Source organism: Mycteria americana, unplaced genomic scaffold (assembly GCF_035582795.1).
Source record: "Mycteria americana isolate JAX WOST 10 ecotype Jacksonville Zoo and Gardens unplaced genomic scaffold, USCA_MyAme_1.0 Scaffold_53, whole genome shotgun sequence".
NCBI lineage: Eukaryota > Metazoa > Chordata > Aves > Ciconiiformes > Ciconiidae > Mycteria > Mycteria americana.
The window spans coordinates 277,446-293,599 of record NW_027445639.1 but is presented as its reverse complement, the minus strand read 5'-3'; the positions used below and the strand labels follow the sequence as shown (position 1 = coordinate 293,599).

The 16,154-nt window shown below is 43.6% G+C and overlaps 1 protein-coding gene across 2 annotated transcripts in view; it reads left to right on the top strand.

Moving 5' to 3' along the window:
* The window catches only part of PUF60 (poly(U) binding splicing factor 60), a 34,170-nt gene extending 22,567 nt beyond the window's left edge, over window positions 1-11,603 (top strand). For both annotated transcript variants that reach the window (XM_075490279.1, XM_075490278.1), the window contains 7 exons: window positions 1,165-1,326; window positions 1,802-1,894; window positions 2,654-2,867; window positions 3,338-3,528; window positions 7,425-7,560; window positions 8,048-8,283; window positions 10,199-11,603. In XM_075490279.1, the coding sequence (XP_075346394.1) occupies window positions 1,165-1,326; window positions 1,802-1,894; window positions 2,654-2,867; window positions 3,338-3,528; window positions 7,425-7,560; window positions 8,048-8,283; window positions 10,199-10,498 (1,332 nt within the window). In that variant the 3' untranslated portion in view covers window positions 10,499-11,603. The remainder of the gene's footprint in view (window positions 1-1,164; window positions 1,327-1,801; window positions 1,895-2,653; window positions 2,868-3,337; window positions 3,529-7,424; window positions 7,561-8,047; window positions 8,284-10,198) is intronic.
* The last annotated feature ends 4,551 nt before the right edge of the window (window positions 11,604-16,154 follow it).

Genomic DNA, 16,154 nt, shown 5'->3' with positions numbered 1-16,154 from the left:
GCTTAATGCTGCGTTTGCCTACTCTGCAACAGTCCGTAGCCCTTACTGCTTTACATTTGTTCCATCTATTCCATGCAGAACAGGAATAAAGCCCTGTGCATATCTCCAACGCACTGTAATTCAGTCTTGCTGATCATAGGGAGCTGCCTCTACAGAGACCTAATTTCTGCCTTGGTCCCAAGACGTGCTGCTAGGATATGCTGGCCAAACCTGTGATTTTTTTCATAGGCAGCGTCTTCCTAGAATAATGTTCATTAGTAGTAGCAATTCTAGAATTGCAATAAAGGTGAAAAAATCATTGAAAGATACTGCTTTTTTGGTTACCTGCTGTAAGAAATTTCTGGATTTGTCTTGCAAACAGGTTTTCAGGCATACTTAGGAGAAAATAGCACAGAGACCTTCTCTGCACCGAAACTGATAAGGGCGGAGTCTTTGGGGGCTGCACCACTATCTGAGCCAGTAACAACAGGCAGCGATAAGTACTAGCACCACACACTTAACTAAGAAGTTTCATTTAACCATTTAATTTCTTTTGCTTTGCTTTTGAACTGTGCGGTGGAAGTGGTGCCTAGTACTGGATCTCATACTGCCTGGGGCGGTGGGGGGGGGAGGAGGTGGTGTGTGATGCTTGAGGGAGTGGGGAGGAGGTACCCAGTTTCAGATCCTTTGCTGTCTGGGAGGATGGGGCGGGGGGGGGGGAATGACTAGGTGGTGCCCAGTATTGGATCTCTTGCTGTCCCTTGCGGGAGGGAATGGGAGGGATTGCTAATAGTGTCTAGAATTGAGACCTTTGCTGCCTGGAGGGGCAAGCTGTCCTAGAATGAAGTTATTTCCTCCTCCTGCAAGTGTTGCTGGAGATGTGATCAGGCTGGGGAGGGTTAGACCTTATCAGTGGGGTTGGAGTTAAGGCTCCTGAGGTGGCAGACCCCATCAAAGATTTGACTGCCCCTGGGAGTGAGCTGTACTGCTTATCCGCTCCAGCAGTCTGTGCATTGAGCAGGAAAATACTTCTTTATTACTACGTGTGCCAGGCTGTGCTGCAGCCCAGTGAGGAGCTACCTGCTGTTGGGTCATAGCTCCTGGGAGGGAAGGAGGAAGGGAAGGAGGTCCTGACATCCATGACCACCCCCTGATCTAACCAGCCAGTTCTTCTTTCCAATACAGATGGCAGCTCAGAGGCAGCGCGCCCTGGCCATCATGTGTCGTGTGTATGTGGGCTCCATATACTATGAACTGGGAGAAGATACCATTCGCCAGGCCTTTGCCCCATTTGGACCTATAAAAAGCATTGATATGTCCTGGGACTCTGTTACGATGAAACACAAGGTTGGTTAACAGCCCTTGAGCGATTGGTTTTTCTTCTCTCCAAGGCCTTCCTGAATATATCCAGGAGAAGAAGGAGCCTTTATCCTCCTAGAGAGCAGGCTGCTTTTAGCACTTTAACTTTGAGATAAACGTTTGTACCTGCCTGCTCTACTTAGCCTTGTGGGATTCTGTAGTGGGAACCAGATGTGCATGGGGGCGGTGCGCACGAAAGATGCCAAACAGCTAGCAGTCCTGTATGCAGTGGCCTTTTGCTATTAGCCCTCCAAGAACAAGAGGCTCTGCAAGCAGCTAGCCTTGTGTCAGTGCTGCTGCATGCAATTTTCTGCTTTAATAAAAAGCTTCTTTAAGGAAACATCTTCTCAGGCCATGATAGTAGGAATCTGGTACGTGGGAAGTCTTGGCTGCATTAGCTTGGCACTAGATTCAAGACAAGATACAGCTGGTATGATTCAACAAGCGTATCGTTCTGTTCTAGGGTTTTGCTTTTGTGGAATATGAGGTACCTGAAGCTGCTCAGCTGGCCTTGGAGCAGATGAATTCTGTCATGCTGGGGGGAAGAAATATAAAGGTGAGTAGCAGGCATGCTCTAAAAATTCTTAGTTCTCTTTACTGTGAATAATGGTTTTATGCCTAGAAATGCTTCCCACAGCACTGTAATGTGAAAGATAACCTAAAGTCTGTTCCCTGATAGACCTTGATTTTCAACCCACTGAGTACATAGTGGCTCTGAGGAAGTCCCTTTCTCCCTGAGGAGAAACCCACAGCATGCTAATAAAACCTAGAAACTTGTGGTAAGCTAGCTCAGTTTTTTCCGCCCACACATAGAATGGAAGTCTCTTGAGGACAAAACACAGGTGATTCTTGATATTTTAATGCCTTCCTCTTATATTGTGCCTGTGTGGATGGTAGGTAAGTAGCCTCGGACTCTTGTTGTGCCTGTTGATAGCACGTGAGACTTCAAGTAGAGGTCCACTCTTGCCATGCAAAAAGGAGGTGTTCGGCACAAACAGAAAGGAACTATGCTTTCAGAATTGTTTTCAGTTCCTGGAAGTTGGTGTTTGGCAGGTCAGGGAACATAAATGGGGGAAATGTGGTGGAGGAGAGAGCAGAGTCTGTCCAGGCTCTCAGTACTTCTAGAATCCCCTGTAGTGCAGGTTGTATCCCAGTGCTGAGTCAGCTGTTGCCCTTTGCTAATTGTGGTGTTATGAGGTGTTACTTGGTTTGAAAAGGCCGTCAGGTGGCTGAGCGCTTGTCTGCTGTAACTATTGGTGAGTCATGCTGCTGCTCTTCAGAATCCTTAATGGACTGTTTGCTGTGTTCTCTGCAGGTTGGGAGACCTAGTAATATAGGTCAGGCGCAACCAATTATAGACCAGCTAGCAGAAGAGGCACGGGCTTTCAACCGTATCTATGTGGCATCTGTTCATCAGGACCTTTCAGATGATGACATCAAGAGTGTGTTTGAGGCCTTTGGGAAGATTAAATCTTGCACGCTAGCCAGGGATCCCACGACAGGAAAACACAAAGGCTATGGTTTCATTGGTAAAATGGCTGTCTGGTATTTGATGTGGGGTAGGGAGAGTGGTTGGGAGCATCCTCATCTCTTCTTTTCGTTTTTGTTGGTTGGTTGGGTGGGTTTTTTTGTTTTGTTTGTTTGTTTGTGGTGTTTTTTGTTGTTTTTGTTTTGTTTTTACTTTAGTGGAAGAATTGTATTAAACAATGGGATAGAAATAAATTTGGAGCAGATCTGTGCCTGAACTTAGAAATAGAATTGATAGCCAGATATTTTTACTCATGGTTATGTAGGTTGAGAGATCTTGCTATGCTGACTGTTCTCAACAATGCTTGTGTGATCAGAGGGGTGAGATGAGTGAGCTAAGCACTGAGGGTCTTCTCACTGGAACTCAAAGCAGTTGTTTTTTGCAAATACCAATCACAATTGTGTGATGAGAGAGTGGCTGAGTATAGGAGTAAAAAGGATCATTTGTAAATATTCCTCTTTCTCACTGCAGAATATGAGAAAGCACAGTCTTCTCAAGATGCTGTTTCCTCTATGAACCTGTTTGACCTTGGGGGTCAGTATCTCCGAGTTGGTAAAGCTGTGACTCCTCCAATGCCTCTCCTGACACCTGCTACGCCAGGAGGACTACCTCCAGCAGCAGCTGTTGCTGCAGCAGCTGCTACAGCAAAGATCACAGCACAGGTAAGGCATAGGCTTGTATGACTCAACCAAGTGCATGATTGTTGTGACCCTGTTAGAAACAAGCAGGCAAACTGTTCCAGCCAACTATATTCACTAGTTTGAATGAAAGCCCTTGGCCTAGATCATACTCTGTTCCCAGGACTTCACTGTAGAAGCTTGCCCCTGACACTTGTGAGGATCTGATACACCAGCATTTTGGAATGGAGTCTGGCACAGCTGATCAGGACTTTATTTAAAGAAATGGTGGGGGAAGATTGGAGGGGATTCCTTGTCTGGATAGGCAAACCAGTGGTCAGGGAAATGGTTATAGTAGAGGCTAAAAGAATGCATGAAAGTACATGAAAGGGGGCAGGCTAACGAGGGCAGTAATAGTGGCATGAGCAACACTCTCTCTTGTTGAAAAGACTCTGCCTGTGTAGTAAGGTGGAAGACGACTGTAATGGCTCTAGGCTGTTCAGAAACAAGGAAATGCAGTGATGGAGCAGAATTGGATGTTGATGCAGGAGTCTAGGGGTTCTCAAATTTAGCTTGCTTGAAGTAACAGAAGCTCCTGGCTATGACCAATAGGCACTAACGGAGGAGGATTGCCTTTCAAAGCAAACCCCCATATCTGTGTCCATCATTCTTGCTTTGGGCAGCAGACTCTCCCCCTGTGTCGCCATAGCCCTTGAAAGAAACAAGTTCCAGCACTGTTGGGTTCTTGGATTCTCTCAAGCAAAAAAATTGCTGAGGCGTGCAGCCTATATGTGCTGCTAATCAGCTGACTGGACTTAATTTTGTAAACAGCTCTTTTTTTGAAAATATTTCTCTGAATCACAAGGTAAAGGCAGAAGCAGGAAGAGCTGCCTCTAATGTGAAACTCTCAGGTAGTTTGCATGTCACCAGTAAAAAGTCCACAAGTCTGGGAACCTCTGCAGTCAACTAAGGAAGGAAGTTGAGGCATGGCTAGAAGAATTATTTGGATCAAAATCACTTTGGGAAAGAACTATTAACTCTTAAGTGAAATGGTAGAGATCATGTAACAGACATGGATAAATCTAACTGTTTCTTTCTGCAAAATACTGCAGGATTTGTTACTGTGAGGAAAATTTAAAATGCCATATATAGAAAAAAGGTTCTGAAAGACCTCAGAGATACTCGACAGTCTTGTTGCCTTTACTTAGACATGGTGTAGATCTAGGTAACTTGTCTGATTTGCCATGTGGGTAGTTGTAGATAACTAGGGAAAAGAGTAAGAACATTTACAGAAGGCAATATCTCTTATTTATGCTCCTAGCATAGTTCTTGTATGGAACAGCTTATTTTAAATAAGAACATACACAGTCATGGTCTGTAAGGGCTTTAATTTCACATTTTTTTTAAACACAAGCTAATCAATAAACTCAGCGGAGCTAAAGAAATCATGGACATGAGAGAGAAACTTAAGTCAGATACAACTTTGGATCTGCAGTCAGAACTGCAACTTTAGTCTGGAATTAGCATGCCAGCCAAGGAAGGAGGAAGTGTGTCTGCACTTAAATGAAACTATGAAGAGAGAGAGGTATTGAGGAGCAAAGATAGTTAATATCTTGACAATGACGGTTAAAAGTCAAGTCTTGCAAAGGAAGTTAAGGAATTAAAGCTATTAGGAAAAGTTTCTTTAGCCATTTAAGTAAAAAGTGGGGGCAGCTAATGACCAGTGTAGTCAAAAATTATCATGGTCTTGTTACAGCACTGAATGCTTACAAAAGTATTTTTCCCCTTCATTAGAAGCATAAGTCAGACTGGCTAATGATGCACATGAGATTACTGCGTCCTAGGTGGGTGTAAAGCTTGGAGTTTGTCATGTGCGGATGTACGCTTAATAGTTTTGGGTTTTTTTTGTCGTAAGTCTGTCACGTCAGGGCTATTGCCGTATGGCTGAAGAATAGCAAACATGATACTTGCATTTAAGGTAGCATGGAAAACTGGTATCTGCAGACTTTGTTCTCACCCCAGTGATAGGGAAAGATTGAAAACAAGCTTTAAAGGAAGGACAAAATTTTCAAGAGAAACAGATATGCAAAATGTTTGGGTGTTTTAGGGAAATACCCCTGCTATAGATGAACATAACTTTCTTTGATAAGACTACTGTTATACTTCATTAGGAAAAAAAATTAAAGCGTATCCTATCAACAGTTCAGGAGTTGGTGGAGACCCCTATGAGAAGCTGTTAGGCAAGACCAACAGTATTACAATGAATTTTGAGATGCATAGACAAGTGAGAAGAAGAGATGGAAATGAGCTGTGCTGGAAATTGCTGATCTTTCACTCTGCTGGTGAAAGTACTTAGAGATAGGTCTTGCTTCATCTCCAGTAAAAATATTAGTGGCTTTATTCTAGGCATTAGGAGAAGTGTACTAATGGAATTAGCTGGCAAAACAGATGAGATGCATTATTAATGTAGAGGAGAATTGGAATATCGCAGCAGATTGGAGTAAGGAATATATGCAGCATTTAGTAGTAGAGTATGAGATACTGCATTTAAGGAACAAAACCTTGGAATTTTTTGCTCCGTGGTGTCAGGGCTTGTAGGAGCCCCATGAAAACAAGGAAGAGAAGGATCTGGGTAACTAAATTATAAGTATAATAAAAGCAACAATAAAAAAAAAAAGGGATCCTAGGGTATATTTTAGGCACATTATTTTCAGTAGTTTTATGGAAGTGTTTTATTATTTAACTAGGTGTTCATCTTGAATGTTGTTTGAATTCTGGTCATCTAGAGTCAGGATGTTTATTTGGATTATAGAAGGTATAGAGAAGTACTGCAATTATTGGGAGAATTGGAAAACCTGATATGCAGGAAGAAACTAGAAAAGTTTGGCTTGGTGTAACTGTAGAAAAATGCTGAAAAGTTTGGGTTTTTTAATCAGATTTTTGCTCAAGCACAGTCTGTATGGAGGCAAGTAGGTAACAGGATGGGAGAAGAGGTGCAGACAACACAGTCAAAAGGAAGTGGTTATAAAATGTTTCAATTATCAAGGCTGGAAGTTTAAAGAAATGTTCCAGTCATCGAAAGCAGTAAAGTTCAGTAGGGTCTTACCAGTAAAAATGGTGGTGGCAAAAGTTTAGTTATATGATTGTCTCATTGAGAAATTTACTAATGTGATAATAGTTTGCAGTTGCTATGTTCATGAAGGCCAATTTCAGTGCTCTGTTGCTGTCTGCACCTAAAGGATGAAGACTAGACAGATAAGATTTTTGATTTAAACTGATCTAAAAGTGTGCAGCTTTTGAAAATAGCAGTATTGTGCTCTCCCTTGCCCTGTCCCTTGTGCTTGCAGTAGTGTTTTTGACTACAGTGTTCTTTGAATCAGACAAGGATTAACCTTCCACCAGATCCCTTAGGAAAAACTTAAGAGTAAGAGTTTCCTCACCTGGTTTGTCACATGGCCCCAGAGCCCTGGTGCTGTCATCAGAGGGGGTGGGATGGGAGCTCTCATCAATCTTTTAAAATGGATCGCATTCCTTAGCATCAGTAAAAAGCTTTATTTGTGTAGAGGGTGGAAACAAGCAGAGATTCCTCTTGCTCTGGAATTGCCTGCATCTTTCAAACCATATGTTGAATCCCTTGGTGCCTTTCATTCAGTAACTGACCTAGCAGCTTGAGAGGATGGGTGAAATTTGAGTTGCAAGAGAACATTTTTATTCCAAGGCTTGGTGTCTTGTAGTTTCTACATTTCTCCTGTGGGCTGGGTGGCATACTTTTTTTTTTTCTTTTACAGTAGCACTGGAGAGCTGTCATCCTCAGAGTCTATATATCTGGTATTTCTTAGGTGTGAAAAAAGCTGAGCCTCATCTGAATGCACCCATAGTATGACTTCTTGATGCAGAATTAACACTTGGGTTTTTTGTTGGGTTTTTTTTTTGTCTTGCAGGAAGCAGTGGCAGGAGCTGCAGTTCTTGGCACTTTGGCAACCCCTGGGCTGGTATCTCCAGCACTGACTCTGGCCCAACCGTTAGGGGCATTGCCACAGGCTGTAATGGCAGCACAAGCACCAGGAGTCATTACAGGTATACTTACTCTTCATTTTGTCACTTGTGTACCTATTACAAAGCACAGTTCTCTATAGCTAGGGTCACAGCTAAGGAGAATTTGAACCTGAAATCCTCCTCCCTGCCCTGCTTTGTCAAGAACTTTTATTTTTTTATTTGTGCAGCACAGTAGGAATTTATTTATAGTAGGAATTTATAATAGATACGACAGGGATGTGAACTTCACAGCAGGAATGCATGGCACTCAGTGAAAAATCTGCATAGTTGTTACTCCATGCAAAATCCTGCACTCTGTCTCCCTTCTGGGCAAGTATATGATGTGTGTATTGAGTGCTTATGTCCTGTATGCTGACTAAGTTGCTGCTTATGGTCTCCCTGGTCGTTGCTGGTGCAGAGCAAATAAAACCATCTAGATTCTGTGATCCTCTATCGCTGGCTGGTGCGTACCCAAATGTTGCAGAACATCAGTTCTTTTCTTAATGCCACAGAGTTTGTACTCTTACAGGTGTAACCCCTGCCCGACCTCCCATTCCTGTCACTATTCCACAAGTGGGAGTTGTGAATCCTATCCTGGCTAGTCCCCCAGCATTGGGCCTGATGGAGGTCAAAAAGGAGAAGGAAGAAGAGGAGGTATTTCAGGAGTCAGAGAGGCCAGAGATGCTGAGTGAACAGGAACACATGAGCATATCTGGCAGCAGTGCCCGTCATATGGTGATGCAGAAATTGCTTCGTAAACAGGAGGTGAGTGCAGTGTGACTGCCCTGAGCTGGTTCCAGTTGTCAGCAAATGAGACTACTGGTTTAGATCTGTCTTAATGTGGTATAGCTATGCAGTTTTGTATGTGGTACAGGCTTCCTGCAGCACATGTTGTAGGTACCCCACAGAGCTCATGTGGGACTACAAAGGCTTCCTGCTTGTGTGCTGCTTGTGATGGTTCTTATTCTGCCTTTAGGATCTTCTCAGAGTTTCTCTGAGGGTTCAGACCAGTCACTAGGCCAGAAGAGGCTTGGCTAGGAGGTGTCTCTGATTAAACTGTGTATTTACTTAGCATCATTAAAGCAAACCATGATGGCCTTTTGGCTTATAATTAAAGAAGTGAGACTGGCACATGGCCAGTGGCAATCTATTCCAAACTATTGAGTCCACCTTTTCCCCACAACCTTTTACTGTAGGATGAAACTCTGAGATGTTTATAAAACAAAATTTCACAGAAGTTACAATGAGAAAGAAGACAAGAATGGATGGTAGAAAAAGTCAGAACATTAAACAGCACAATAAATGCATAGATTGGGGGGGGGACGGGACAACAACAGTCTTGGAAGGGGCTGTATTGATAATCACATCAGGCTGCTTGTTTGGGCACGACCAGAGGTTTGTTCCTGCGCATGACTGAGTTTCCTATCTGACACACAGATTTCCTGAGCTTTGACACTGAATCGACAATGTTTCTTCTTTGTTTGCTAAATAAGGATAATGCTGATACACATTTCATAAGGGAGGACACAAATGAGTTAGCTATTGAGTGTTATTCTTTACTTTCAAAGGGTACATAATTTTAAATACTCCTTTAAGCTTCTGACTCAGCAGCCAATTTTCCTGTCACAAGTACCTTTCCCAAAGAATCCAATTCATTCGGCATACTTGCTTGAAAAAAGTTTAGCAGTGTCAAAAACCAGTCTTAAACTACACCATTCTCAAAGCTGCTTAGCATTCTCAACCTATAAGTACCCTTCCATTTTTGCTGTTCTTATAGTAGGCCCTTAAAGGCAGTTATACAGATGTGCAAGTAAGAACTGGAACAAGTACTTTAAAATTATACTGAGCCTGAAATGCCATGTCTGCTAGCCTGTGATGTTGGGCAGGGCCAGAGCTGGGAGGAAGGGATGTGGTAGAGCTGGGTGTAATGCACAAAAGCAGAGGCTGCCCTGAGAGGTTGTGGAGCCTCCATCCTTGGAGGCATTCAGAAGTCATCTGGACATGGTCCTGGGCAACTCTAGGTGGCCCTGCTTGAGCAGGGGAGGTGGGACCAGGTGACCTCCAGAGGTCCCTTCCAACCTCAACCATTCTGTGATACAGAGAGGTGCTCAGTCACAAAAGGGTTTGATGGGGGGATGCATATGAGAGGTATGTTGCAGGCACTCTGGTGGACTTGTATGTCGTTGTCCCCTGTAATGAAAGCACCTGGTCAACCATCAGTTGTCAGAGGTATAAAAGACCTGGTTAATCCTTCTACTTTAGAGATATGAGGAAAAATTTTCAAAAAAATACACAATGATGGTGTTGAAGATAAGAAAGCAAAAAAATAACTGGATAGGAACAGCACAAGAAAAATTATAGAGGTTTCCAGGTCACTTGTGCTTCCAAGATGTGTCTGAGAAAAGCCCAAGAGATGGCACACAGCTTTCCTGACTGAGGCCAGCCACAACACAGCTGTCAGTGAATGAGATTTGTTCAGGCTTCTGATGCCTGGGAAGAAAATTTACTAATTTATCCCTGAGAACTTGGGACATTATTGGTTTCATGGAATATGCTTGTAATGACATAGCACTGGAATATCTGGTGGTGCTCAGGCATGCTGTGTAGTCTGATGTGGCTTTGCAAATTTAATCTCTGTGTCTCTTATGTGTATTAATTTGTCTTGGCCTTCTCTCTGCAGTCCACTGTGATGGTGCTTCGCAACATGGTGGATCCAAAGGACATTGATGATGACCTAGAGGGAGAAGTGACAGAAGAATGTGGCAAATTTGGGGCTGTAAACAGGGTCATAATCTACCAGGAGAAGCAAGGAGAAGAGGAGGATGCTGAGATCATTGTCAAGATCTTTGTGGAGTTCTCCATGGCGTCAGAGACTCACAAAGCCATTCAGGCTCTGAATGGGCGCTGGTTTGCAGGAAGAAAGGTGGTAGCAGAGGTGTATGACCAGGAGAGATTTGATAACAGTGACCTGTCAGCATGAACTCTACTTGAAAGACTTCGCCCCTGCCCCCTCTGCCTGTCTGTTTTTTTTTTTTTTTTAGCCATGTGTAAAGAACGCTCCAGGGTGGGCACAGATCTCTGTGATGTACTTGTAGTTTGGATAAAAGCGCAAAGAAAGCTAGTGTGCATCTGTGTGTGTGTTAAGGGGCTGACATCTCGTCAGCTGAGTCTGGCATGGGTCTGGCCTCATCCACCTAGAAGAGCGGGGCCAGAGCCTGAAGAGGGGTTGCTGCTTGTGCTCCTGCCTTACACTGTGGTCACTTCAGAAACACTCAGGTTAACACTCCCACTGCGCCTTTTAGGGGCTGGAATAGCAGTTTTCTTCAGAGATGGGCCATAAATGGTTGGAACGGAGGAGGGAGTCTCTTCATAAAGTATTTCAGCAGCACCCTTGAGTGCTGCTGTATTAACAACAAGGAGGGTAGCTTGGGTGGTGCTGGGAGGGAGCTTTCCTGCTGGGGACCTGCATGTTGAGCTTGGACTCAGGACCCCAAACATGGGTCAGAGCCCAAAATTGAACCAGCTGGGCCTTTTTGGAGTGTTCACATCATGTTTGTTCTGATACCATAGTTTGGACCTCACAGTTATATTGATGGGTCGGAGTTACCCCTACTGATCCTTCCTTAATGTGCCAAAATATGAATAGCAAGTCAGGCTGCAGGCATCACAGCTGGGTTGAGAGTGAGAGTAGTGTTGGTTTGCAGCACCTAAAGTGCATTTATGAAATAAACATCTAGCCCTTGTACTATGGACAGTGATATGGAACACGTGCCTTGCCTGAAAGGAAAGTTTGGGGTTTTTTTTTGTTGAGGACTCAAAGCTTTAGTAATATTTACAAAGCTTAAATGCATTTATTTTAGTAATCTTTCTGTCTAGCTAATGAGTAGGAACAGAATTAGCTCATGGTAATTATTTTAAATATTTTAAGTATGTAAGGGGCTACTGTATTGCTTGTTATGCGTAACTGGTACACAGCACAGATCTGAAGAAAATAATTGTTTTAGTTCAGAAACTCAAATAAAAGAAGAATGATCTCAAAGGAACTTCAGTAAGGAATTCTGAGTTGAGCCTACAGCTGTGGGTTGTTTCTAAGCTTGGAGATGGTTTTAAAATTAAATTTTTGGTTTTTGTTTCAAACACTCAAAAGAACCTTTCTTCTATTGCAGGTTAGAAATTTGTAGTTTAACTTTGTTTATGATTAATCTATGTTTACTTCTTTGTACTAATATTGCCTGTTAGCTTAAACAACCTTTCTTCTTCCCTGTTTTTATACCCATTCCAAGTTAATAGCAAGCCTGTCATTTTCAATTTGTGTTTTGATAGCCGGAGTCTCTTGGGATCAGCTTGCTCTTTCCCTGGTCATCTGCCCTAGCAGCCCTTCTTTGCATTTGTTAGCTTGAATTTCATTTTCTTGAGAGTAGTTGATTAGACCTGCTGAATATATTGTATAGTGGCACTTGTCCTTTCCTGTCTGTGCTGGAAATGCATCATCCCATGCCACCTGTGATCCTGTTGACCTCTCTCACAGCCACAGCATACTGGTAGCTCACAGTTGCCCCAGTTTCGCAATGCAGCACAGCTTCTTTGCTGCTTTTGTTTGCGATGCAGGAGAAAATTCACTATTTTTAATTGTTCCAGAGTTTTATTATTCCTGCAAAAGAAAACCAAAACACCACTACCATGACTTAGTTGGTCTGTCTAGCTTCCATTTTCTGCTGTTTGCTCCTGTTCTGTTGGCTGGATTTAGGAGTATAAAGACTGCACTAGAAGTTTCCTTGTGGTGTTGATGGTTTAAAAAACCAAAGTGGATAAAAGTTGATGCAAAGGGAGAGCATAGATTAAAGAATGACAGCCTAAGTGTTAATAAGTTTTTGTGCACAGTCAATCTTACTTGTCTGACAGGATGATATTTGATAAAAGTAACTTCATAAATCTCTTGACAAATCAAATGTCTGACAAAAGATCATCTATCTTGACTTCTGTGTGGCCTTTGACACAGTCCTCCACAACATCCTTGTAACTAAACTGGAGATACAGGTTTGGTGGATGAACTATTAGATGGATTAAGGAATTGGCTGGATGGCTGCATTCAAAGAGTTGCAGTCAACAGCTTCATGTCAAAATGGAGATCAGTAATGAGTAGTGTCCCTCAGGGGTCCATACTGGGACTGATACTTTACAATATTTTTATTAATGACTTAGAGAGTGGGATTGAGCGCACCCTCAGCAAGTTTGCGGATCACACCTTGCCGAGTGGTGCAGTTGATACATTACAGGGACAGGATGCCATCCAGAGGGACCTTGACAGGCTTGGGGACCTTCACAGGCTTAAGGAGCGGGCCAGTGTGAAGCTCGTGAAGCTCATGAAGTTCAACAAGGCCAAGTGCAAGGTCCTGCAGCTGGGTCGGGGCAATCCCCAGTATCAATACAGGGTGGGAGATGAATGGATTGAGAGCAGCCCTGTGGAGAAGGATGTGGCGATACTGTGGATGAAAAATTGGACATGAGCCAGCAATGTGTGCTTGCAGCCCAGAAAGCCAAGCGTATCCTGGGCTGCATCCAAAGCAGCGTGGCCGGCAGGTTGAGGGAGGCGATTCTCCCCCTCTACTCGGCTCTTGCGAGACCCCACCTGGAGTACTGCGTCCAGCTGTGGGGTCCCCAGTACAAGAAAGACATGGACCAGTTAGAGCAGGTCCAGAGGAGGGACACAGAAATGATCAGAGGGCTGGAACCCCTCTGCTGTGGAGAAAGGCTGAGAGAGTTGGGGTTGTTCAGCCTGGAGAAGAGAAGGCTCTGGGGAGACCTTATTGTGGCCTTTCAATACTTAAAGGGGGCCTATAAGAAAGATGGGGACAGACTTTCTACCGAGGCCTGTAGTGGCAGGACAAGGGGCAACAGTTTTAAACTGAAAGAGGGTAGGTTTAGATTGGACATAAGGAAGAAATTTTTTACGATGAAGGTGATGAGGCACTGGACCAGGCTGCCCAGAGAAGTTTTGGATGCCCCATCGTTGGAAGTGTTCAAGGTCAGGTTGGACAGGGCTTTGAGCAACCTGGTCTAGTGGGAGATGTCCCTGCCCAAGGCAGGGGGGGTGGACTAGATGATCTTTAAAGGTCCCTTCCAACACAAACCATTCTGTGATTCTATGAATCTAAGATCAGGTGTTGTACAACATTGTAATGAAAATGCTATAGTGTGAGCTAAACACAAATTGATTAGGAATAGCTGACAAAATATAATCCTAAATAGGAAAAAAACCCAACAACAAAACAAACCATTGAATGAGGAAGGGCTTTTTTTCCCTGGGATCATATAATAGTTTGGGTTGGAAGGGACCTTTAAAGGTCATCTAGTCCAACCCCCAAATACCTTAATAGATCTTAATAGAAATCTGATTTAGGCCAAATGTAGATGTTTCTAATGATTTAGGATTTTGAAGCATTATAGAAAGATGCATTTAACAGGCTAGCATGGCAGGTCAGTAGCATGTTAGACTTAGCATAAGTGGATATAGTCTGCTTTGTTTTGTGTTTAAATTTAAAATGGTTTATTCAGCAGTGGGGGATTCTGACTTGGAAAGCTGTAACTCAGAAAAGGATGAGAAGGTTATGGGGATAATCGGTGGGTGTGCTAGTGGTGTTGGATGTTGTGGTGTTCCTCTTGGGGCAAGTTCTGAGGGGTCACCATCCATATAGTTAGCCTTCAGGTGACTGTACAAGCCTGAAGCTGTCAGTGACTAAAAGGATGACACGTGTGACCAGAGGAGCACAGAGTTGCACCGTGAGAGCCTCCCTTTGGAGAAACTGGCAGGCTGCTGCCATAGGCTGGTAAGCCAGTCTGTCGGTCCCCAGGAATACTGGTTGTATTGCACCCTTCCCTGAATTTACTGATGGCCTCTCACCATTCCTTCCCTGTTCCCTCATATATGATGCTTCAGAGATGCCTGTGCAATCACCAACTCCCGTTTAATCATGTATTCTTCCAATTATCATATTTCGTGTCATGTTTACTCAGCCAACTGGAAAAAGTTGTAGGTGTCTTCAGGTGCAGCATGGCTCTGGTAGGAGTACAGACAAAAGAATGGGTTCCTCTACATTAGCCTATTAGTCAGACTTCAATCTTTCTTGATACTCCTCTTTTTAAATGGTTGTAGTCTGAACAGTTTTCTGATAGGGTGACAAAGTAGCGAGGTGTCTTCAAGTTACTTCACCGTCAGGCTTTTTCAGACTTTTCCTGTTGACAGAATACACCACTGCAGGTTACTCTGTTTCTAGTTTTCAGCTAGTTTTATCTGTGTAGGGCTTTCTCAATTTATCCTTTGACAGCATTGGTCTTCAGGGTGAACTATTTGAAAAATGTGGGCAATTCAGAATGGGCTTTTTGCAGAAGCAACCTCAACATCCAGAAACCTTGCCACATGACTCCAAACCAATGGACTTTCCTAGATTTGCAACCCTAAATTAGGACAGAGAACTGTGCTGATCTCGTTAAGATTCAGGCACAGGTCTGCAGTAATTGCCTGAAAGACAGAAGGCGGCTAAACCTGTCCAAATTTGTCTTTCTGTAGTCCCTGGAGTCTGTATGTTTAAGTATGCTGATACTGAATGATAATCACACCGGTAGCTGTGGTGTGTCACAGAAGCCCATGTATCTCTTGAAGCAGAGTGTGTGTATACCTAGTACCAGAATTGATTGAACAGAAGCAGAACTGAGCAGGTGGGATGCTTTGTTGCCTTATTTATGGCAGCAAGCTGTTTGGGTACAGCTGCACAAACTATTGAATAGCTCTGGTGGCAACTGTCAGAGGAGGCTCTAGGTTTTAGTGAAAACATCCCAAAAATGTTTGGGGTAAGGATAAAACCTTTTTGCCTGAGTTCTGGAGCTTACAGACTGGGCCTGACCAGTAAAGAGTTCAACTTTTCTAATCCCTAAAGGAGACAGCGTTGGTGGAAAGTAGAGGCCAACAGGCTGCCCTAGATGGGCCTTCATGTCTTGACTGTGCATTACTGGTTCCTTATTGGCAGAGGGGTCAGAAACTAGCTCTCGTAAGACTGTGGGCCTTCCCTGGAGGCCCAAAGGCACTGTTTTAAAGAGGCTACACCTTAAGTGGAGGTGAGAAAATACTGCACCACAGAAGTCTGGTACCAGCTGTGCAGAATTGGTTCTCAAATTTTTGAATTGGATCATTTCAGCATAACGGGGAAAAGAGAGCTTGGGAGCTCCCGCACCTATGCTCTCTGCTGAGAGACCTCTCCTACCTCTACAGGATTGCTTCCCTGAAAAACAAGGCTTGAGGTCTCACCCCAGTGGACATGGATGCTTGAGTAAGCTCAATCAGGTATTTCATGATTCCGGGAGACTTTCATCTGAATTCATCTTGAACTGGTTCCAGCCATTCCTGTATCTGTCGCTCCTGTTTCTCCCCACCCTACCTACCCCAGCTTTGAAACACTTTTTCCTGAGTCCCTTGCCTTAGATTTGAATGCTTGGGCAAAAGGGATAACTAATCCCCAGCTTAAATCCAGCATATGTACACCTAATTATAGAGCTGCATACCATTGATGTTTTCTTTGGCCCAGGACCTCAAGTTTCAGGGCCTTAACCCATGCAATGCTGTTCTTTGTCTAGTTCCTGCT